This window comes from Medicago sativa, chromosome 3, assembly GCF_051527215.1.
Source record: "Medicago sativa cultivar Bolivia chromosome 3, Bolivia_mono, whole genome shotgun sequence".
In the NCBI taxonomy this organism is placed as follows: Eukaryota; Viridiplantae; Streptophyta; class Magnoliopsida; order Fabales; family Fabaceae; genus Medicago; species Medicago sativa.
Window position 1 is genome coordinate 53,904,395 of NC_140751.1, and position 9,033 is coordinate 53,913,427.

General features: G+C 37.8%; 1 protein-coding gene across 1 annotated transcript; it reads right to left on the reverse strand.

The window, feature by feature from the left end:
• Positions 1–8,010: 8,010 nt before the first annotated feature.
• Positions 8,011–8,829, reverse strand: LOC146938349 (phytohormone-binding protein). Its single transcript, XM_085752291.1, has 2 exons — positions 8,634–8,829; positions 8,011–8,435 (listed from the first exon to the last, which is right to left on the reverse strand). The coding sequence occupies exons 1-2, from the start codon at positions 8,812–8,814 to the stop codon at positions 8,146–8,148; spliced, it is 471 nt and encodes a 156-aa protein (XP_085608417.1). The 5' UTR covers positions 8,815–8,829; the 3' UTR covers positions 8,011–8,145.
• Between the last annotated feature and the right edge of the window lie 204 nt (positions 8,830–9,033).

A 9,033-nucleotide genomic window follows, 5' to 3' on the forward strand; every position in this document is an offset into this window, starting at 1 on the left:
AATCTAACAATCTGCTCAATGTAGATCTCAGCCAACTTCGCCACAGACATACCGGTCTTAATAGGAACAAAATGTGCCGACTTCGTCAACCGATCAACAATCACCCAAATAGAGTCAAAACCCTTAGCAGTCTTCGGCAACGCTCCAACAAAGTCCATTGATATACTATCCCACTTCCATTCTGGCACAAACAACGGCTGCATCAAACCTGACGGCTTCTGATGTTCAATCTTAGACTTCTGACACACCAAACAAGCATACACAAACTCTGCAATATCCTTCTTCATTCCAGGCCACCAAAATAACTTCTTCAAATCCTGATACATCTTAGTCGCTCCGGGATGAATACTCAAACTACTTCTGTGACCTTCTTCCAAAATCTGTCTCTTAAGCTCAAGAACTCTTGGTACACAAACACGATCACGAAACATCAAAACACCGTGCTCATCCAATCTGAAATCTCCACCCTTACCTTGGTTAACCAACACCACACGATCAACAAGTTCCAAATCTTCCTTCTGACCATTCTTGATCTCCTCTAGAATATTACTCGTCAGTTTCAACATTCCCAACCTCACACCATCTGGCGTCAGTTCACTAACCAAACTCAAGTCTCTAAACTGCTCTATCAACTCCAACTCTTGTACCATCAAAGCAGACATATGCAACGACTTCCTACTCAAAGCATCAGCAACAACATTGTCCTTTCTAGGATGATAGCCCAGCTTGAAATCAAAATCCTTAAGATACTCCAACCATCTCCTCTGCCTCATATTCAACTCCTTCTGGTCAAACAAATACTTCAAACTCTTGTGATCACTGAACACTTCAAACTTAGAACCATACAGATAATGTCTCCAAATCTTCAACACATACACAACGGCCGCCAATTCCAAATCATGAGTCGGATAATTCTTCTCATGCACTTTCAACCGCCTCGAAGCATAAGCCACAACCTGACGATTCTGCATAAGCACACCACCAAAACCCATCTTAGAAGCATCACAATACACAACAAACAATTCCTTCGGATTCGGAAAAATCAACACTGGAGCCGAAGTCAACCTCTTCTTCAACTCTTGGAAACTCTTCTCACACTTAGCATCCCAAACATAAGCTTGCCCTTTCCGAGTCAACTACGTCAATGGCAACGCCAACTTAGAGAATCCCTCAATGAACCTCCGATAATAACCTGCCAATCCAAGAAAGCTCCTCACTTCAAAAACAGACTTAGGTGATTCCCACTGCAACACTGCATCAACCTTCGACGGATCCACGACAATGCCACCTTTAGAAATCACATGATCAAGGAAACTCACTTCCCGCAACCAAAACTCACACTTGGACAACTTAGCAAACAACTTCTTCTCCTTCAAGACTCCCAACACAATCCTCAAATGCTCGGCATGCTCTTCTTCAGACTTCGAATACACCAAAATATCATCTATGAACACCACCACAAAACGATCCAGAAAAGGATGAAATATTCTATTCATGTATTCCATGAAAACACCTAGCGCATTGGATACTCCAAATGGCATCACAGAATACTCATAGTGTTCATACCTCGTTCTGAACGCAGTTTTGGATATATCTTCCGCCTTTACTCGAATCTGAAGATATCCCGATCTCAAATCAATCTTGCTGAACACTTCTGCACCAACCAACTGATCCATCAAATCATCAATCCTCGGAAGCGGATACCGATTCTTGATCGTCACTTTATTCAACTGCCGATAATCCACACACAACCTCATGCTTCCATCTTTCTTCTTAACCAACAACACAGGAGCACCCCACGGAGAAACACTCGGCCTGATAAACTGCTTCTCTAGCAACTCTTCCAACTGCTTCTTCAACTCACCCAACTCTAATGCAGACATCCAATACGGCGCAATCGAAATAGGACTCGTCCCAGGTACCAAATCAATTGCAAACTCAACTTCCCTCTCCGGCGGTAATTCGGTAATGTCGTCCGGAAAAACTTCTGGAAATTCTTGCACTACCAGCAAATCACCAACACCTTTCTCACTACTCTCCTTCAAGGAAGCAAACATCATGAACACACTAGCTTCACCATCCAAGGACTTCTTCACTTGCTCCGCGGTCAAGAACTTCCCACCTTCCTCAGCTACTGGCTTAGAAAACGTTACACTCTTGGTCAAACAATTAATGTTAACACCAAAAGTCAACATCCAATCCATACCAAAAATCACGTCCATATGCTTCAACGGAAGACACAAGATCCAACTCAAAATCAACATTGCCAAAACTAACAGGACACTTAGCACACACTAAAGAAGTAGTCACTGAACCACTAGCTGGGGTATCGATAACCATCCCACGAGACAACGGAGTCACAACCAAACCCAAACGCTCAACACAACTAACCGCGATAAAAGAATGAGTAGCACCAGTATCAATAATTGCAATCAAAGGAGTATTATTGATAAAACACATACCTCGGATGAGATTATCTGGATGCTCCACCTCTTCCGCATTCAATGCAAACACCTTGCCCGCAGCCTTCCTCGGGTTGGTACACCTAGTATTGATATGCCCCTTCTCACCACAATTGTAGAAAGTGATCTCCTTCTTGCACTCAACAGCCTTGTGACCTGCTTCTGCACACTTGTAGCACTTCTCACTACCTCTGCAATCATTAGCAAAATGGCCCAATGTTCCACACTTGTAGCACCTCACCTCAGCAACATTCACCTTAGAGCCTCCACCAGATTTCTTCTTCTTGCCTTTGTCTTTATTGTACGGCTTCCCAAATCCATGACTCTTTCCTTTCTTCTCATTCTGAGCCTTGTAGTGATTAACCTTAGCTCTTCCAGCATCATCAAACATGCGACACTTATGCACCAAAGTATCAAAGTCTCGGATCTCCTGAACACACATATACTGGTAGATGTCGGGCCTCAAGCCGCTCTCGAACTTCACACACTTGGAAACCATAGCATCCTTCGCATTGATGTATGCACAAAACCTCGAAAGCTCCTCAAACTTCGCCGCATATTCAGCCACTGAACGGTTCTCTTGCTTCAAGTTCAAGAATTCCACTTCCTTCTTGGTCCTCAAATCCTCAGGAAAGTACTTCCTCAAAAACTCAGTCTTGAACCTAGCTCAAGTCACAGCTCCACCAGCCTCAAGTCTTCCCTTAGCATTGGTCCACCAATACTCAGCCTCCTCAGCAAGCATGTGAGTAGCCAACCTGACCTTCTCGTCCTCACTAGTCACCATAGCACGAAAGATCCTCTCCATGTCTTGCACCCACTTCTAAGCTCCATCCGGGTCATACCTACCCTTGAACGTCGGCGGACTGTTTCGCAAGAAACGATCCAACCTCCGCTCTTTCGCCTCACCAGGATCACGATGACCAGCAGCCGCCTGCTCATTAACCTGAGCCAAACACCTGAGCCATCGAAGTCAAAGCCTGAGCAATCGCTCCATCATCTCTACCACCGGCCATCTCACTTCTACACAAAACCAACCAACAGATAAGAACAACAGCACAACAACACAAGAACAAGTACCGAAGGTAACTCGTTACCATTCGCATACTAACAGGGTAAATCAACAAACACTAGTCTACTAGTCTAGACAAGACTGACCACGGCTCTGATACCAACTTGTAACACCCTATTTCTAATAAGCGGTAAAACGCGCGAATACATTAGACATATTCTAGAAATAGATGCTACGTCTCCGAATAAACCACAATACATACATGCATAAAGATCATGTTACTCAACATAGCAGCGGAATAGACATATAATTCATAATCATATCTGGATCTCCAAACTAAATACAAATGTATCCTCCAAATCTCAAATAACAGAATATCTCAACAACTCCAAAACACAACGTCAAATAAACAACATGCAAAGACTATCCTAGATCAGAGCCCTAATCTAGACACTTGCATGAAAAAGAGGAACTCCACTCCTCGGCATCAACAAGCAACAACTAAGCATCCTGCACTCCATCTACCCGTCCATACAGAAAGGTAGGTGGTAAACCACTGAGGGTTAGCATTACATCATCATAATCCACGAAAAACATTTATCATGAACATTTGAAATGAAAGAATATATTCAAGAATAACAATTCATACATATTATTCATAAGTAATCTCAACATATACACACTATCATTCCAAGTACATCTCCACAAGTGTATTATACACATATATCCAACTCACCTTGTCAATCAACAATTAACAATCAATAATCCAATCCACAATTACAGTTAGCAAAACAATCATCACACACATTGCAAATGCAATTCAATCCACCAACAATTTATGCAATGATTCTAGACTCATCTAGATGCATGTGGTACCAAATCACCTCAAGGTCGTCACCTTCGATGCAACAAAAACATCGTACTCACCTCAATTGGATATAAAATCCGCCACCATCAGTCTTGGATATAAAATCCACCACCATCAGTCATGAATGCATGAACATATGACTCAACTACAAATGCATATGTTCACACAAACAATAATCACCTCACCATCACCAATACATGTATATATGCAATCATCAACAATTCATCACCAATTAACACATATACAATCACCAACAACATCAAAATCGCACAACATAAAGTTGTCACATAATTGCACCACGAATCATCTTCTCATAACATATAACAATTCCCCATAAAGGATTCACAATCAATTGGTTCTCAAAGCTCATCTTTAGTCAAGTTCGTCTCTCCAAGTCATAACTTAAAATTAATTGAACAATCAATTCAAAACCAAGTAAACAAGCTCACTAGCCTATGCCTTGTATTCTCACAGTCCACATGTGTGTGCAGTAGAGGTTACGTAAGCATTTAATCGGCCAAATACGACGAATTCATAAAAATCACAAAGTTCGTCTCCATTATCATTTTTCAAAGAATTTCCCAATTTCTAAGTAAAAACAAGTAGGTTCACTACATCACAGCTTAACCACCCCTGTTGCACTCTTAAAAATCAAGTTTTCAAAGATTAAAAACATTCCACAAGGATTGGGTCGACTTGGAACTAGTTATGCGGGATTTTTCAATAAAACGTTTCAAGAGTAATTTCCCCATAACTTGCAAACCAAAAGTCATATTCAAGTCAAACCAACGCCCTTAGAAAGATAAAAATATTATCTACAATTTTCATGTTTGCACCAAAAACCAGTTCACGACTGAAATGAGCGAAAAAGATACGAGAGTGCAAAACAGGAACCCTGTCCTGTGACAACTCGCCACTGCGAGTAGGGCTACTCGCCACTGCGAGTTAGCAGTTACTCGCAGCTGCGAGTTATGACAGTTCAGTCTCGGGAAAAGAGTCATTTTCACCCCTAAACCCCAGTTTTGACTTCCCAATGCCCAAATTTGATCCCAAAGTTTGTCTAAACATTTCTAAACATGAAAAGACAGTCAATTCCATATAAAATTTGCCCCAAAACATTCTCTTAACAAAAATCATCATTTGACCCATTTTTCATCAAATATTCAAAAACAACACAAAGTCATATCAAACTCTCCAATTATGATTACCCAATGTTTTAATCATCAACAACAACATCTATCAACAACAACAGCAGCTAAACATCATGAATTCACCAACAATTCATCACAATAACATCTCATATCACCATTTTTGGACAAAAATGCAAAGTATACACATAACCACCACTTAAGCATGTAATTTCATCACTAACAACTCAATTAACATTCAAATTACATACTCAAACATTGCATCAAAACATGAACACGAATTTGAAAGCAATTAGGTTCAATTCAACAATTTCACAAAAATGGGTAAAGAGAAAAAGATGTGAATTATGGTTGAAATCTAACCCTCTTACCTCTAACACCAAGATTTTCTAACGCAAGCTTCAATTTTGCTCCTAGATGTTGAATCCCCTCTTTGCCTTCTAACCCTTGTTGTTGTTGTCTCTAGTCTCTATCTCTTCTCTTCCCAAATGAAATGAAATGAATAATGTTTGTAAAACCTAGTTTTACCAGCAACTAGAGTTTATATACATACTCTACTCAATTGGGCTTATATCTCAAACCTTAATGGGCCTAACCCATTTCTATTCTAACACCCAAAATGTCACTACTCACTTAATGGTAAATTATATCACTAATAGTCACTTAACGGTAATTAAAATAATTACTCTACCTTTTTGTAACTTGTTAAAGTAATACTCTTACTAAGCACTAAAAATATCCTCCAACAAAATTACAAAATTACCCCTTCTCTCAAAATGACCAAAATGCCCCTAAGTCCAAAATGACCAAAATACCCTTCTACACCGAATTCTACAATTCCCAACCAAAAACACACACAAAGGCAAATAATCACATAAGAGCACATATATCACTCATAAATAAATAATAAAATAAAACTAGCGAAAATTGGGCTGTTACATTTACCATCCCGAGCCTAACGGATATGTCTAACTTGTGTTTAGGAGCCCCTGTCCTTCAGGCTCCTTAATTTCATCCTCCTCTTCGAAGTCATAGTCACACCACATAACCATGAACATTTATTCAATATATATAAACACTAAACTAGCTGAAAGTTAGTACAATGGGGGGAATTTATAATGTTTAGGGTTTATGTTGATGTCATGTTGTATGACTTGATGAATTAGTTGGACCAAATTAACGATCGTCTCAACCTTATAGACACAATAAGGATGGATAGGGTTGAGTATCGTCATCCGTTAATTGACTCAGATGGAAGTGTTTGGTTCACCCTGATGGAAGCGTCTGGTTCACCTAGATTAAGCTCACGACGACGTGGGAATCATTTTCTCAATCTTTCGTTAGTATAGTTCAAAGGAATCGATCGAGTTAGACGCTTCTTTGGTAAGATCTTTTCATAATATTTGGGAAAGTTTGATTTGGCTCAGACCTACGAAAAATCATGGTTTGAATGGATAGACCAGGTAATTTTTTTTGCCTGATCCATGATCTTATTTATGTGTTAAATTGGTGATGTGGCTATAAATATCTTGCAATCTTCTTAATTTTCATTACAATTTCTTTATTCTTTCATTCTTTTATTTTCTTTCTTACTTTTTCTCTGGGGTGGTTTTGATGTCATGATCATTATTGACCATATATATTATCCCAAAAAACCGTCGTGTTGTTTTTTATGGGATAATATATGATGGTCAACAAACACCTTTGATTATCTATTTCTGGTTTTTTTTTATAAGACTCATATTATATGAACCAAAATATCACTGATAGGCTTCGAATTATATATCTAAAAGGGGGAAATTTCAAAATTTTGTCGGCGCGTGAGAAATGAGTAAGGTAAAAAAAAACGAAATCTCTAATTTTTAATAAGGAAAGTTGGTAGTGGATGCATGTATGTGAACTAACGATGAGGCTTTCTTCTATTGTCACAGACATAAATGAATAATGTTTGGTCACACACACATAAAAATGTTCTTTCTCAGGATACTAAGGGCTCGTTTGTTTGGGATCTTTTTGAAAAAAAAAAATCACTTTTTTTTGTAGTGTATGTTTCAGATTTTTAAAAAATCCATTTTTGTCAAAAAAATCTTTTTATGCCTCAAAATGAAAAACTATTCTAGTAGCTTTTCTAAAATCTATTTTTTCTAAAAACAAGGAACTTGTAAAAGCTTCAAATCTTAAAAAAAATATAGTTTTTTTTTTATAGTAAACAAACATAAATAGCTTCTGATTTTTTAAAAAATTTCTAGATCCTTTTAACTCAAAATCTATTATTTTTAAAGTTAAAACAAACATACCCTAAATCATTTTATAATCAATTTCTTTTTTATTATTATAAAAAATCTTTTAATATGTGTATCCAAACACTATTCTATTCATTTATGCTTGTGATCACAGTGAAATTCCTCGACGACAAGTTGGGCGATCACTTGTGATAGAAAAAAGATGTAAGCTAATTAAAGAGTATATAGATTTTCAAAAAAACATTTGTCGGTGAAAATGAAACTAGAGATGAAGATCAAGTTAAGGCCAAAAGGATTCTCATATCAATTGCTAATGGGTGTTGCTCTTGGTCCTTATTTTTAGGTTTCAATAGTGAAGCAATCTTCAACAGAAAAGATAGAATAAATGGGACATATGTCAAATATTAATAATTCTTCAAGCACCATTTAACAGAAATTTTTCTAGTTGCCCAAGATAAAATAAAGTGGACTCTGATGTCTTGGTAGGTTTGACTTTTTCTTCTATGAGGTCAGATTCATGATCATAAGAGATCTTCACATTCACCAAAGTTTTATTCTCTGATATTGCTGAGAATTGGAAAGTTGTCTTGTAGTATGACAAGCCTTGATTGAGATAGCCTCCTTCAACCACTTGGAGCCCAATTGTATGGGATAACTCATCATACTCAGTGATCACCTCCCTTTGATAATTTACTGGAGATATACCTAAGATATAATAATTTGATTAATTCAAAATATTTATATTATATTCTTTTCAAAAGAAAAATTCGAAAGAAATAAATTGCTATTAATATAAGTCACATTAATGACTATTTTACAACGTGTTTCAGGGCATTTAAAAAACAGCCGATGCAATCAAAATCTCGATGAGGGCCATGACCTAAAGAGAGAAGGCACACTTACCAGGCAAAAAATTAAAGATGAGTTTGGTACCAACCCCTCCATCCCCTTCAATTACTTGCACATCTTTCACAATATTTGGTAGAACCTTTGGAACAACTAAGGTGATATCCTTGGACTGTGCAGCCCAGAGAGACTCCAACCCTACATTTAGTGTTGTTTGGGTGTTGAATTCCTTTATCATGACTCATCAATGTGTGTTTCAACTAAGGCTCATCATATTGATTTATATAATGTAAGAAATTTGAGAATCGTACATCATCTAACATAAATTAAGAGAAAAGTTATGTAACCAAAAAAATATTGAGAAAAGTTTGGAAACAGCATCTTCCACTATGTCATTGACTTACAAGCACGAGAGATGCTTTTTTGTTTTTTTTATGGAGAGAGGTTCCATTGGATA

Coding starts and splice junctions, on each gene's coding strand:
- LOC146938349 (XM_085752291.1), bottom strand. CDS start 8,814: ATGATAAAGGAATTCAACACCCAAACAACACTAAATGTAGGGTTGGAG. Junction 8,436..8,633: donor CATCTTTAATTTTTTGCCTG/GTAAGTGTGCCT, acceptor ATTATATCTTAG/GTATATCTCCAGTAAATTAT.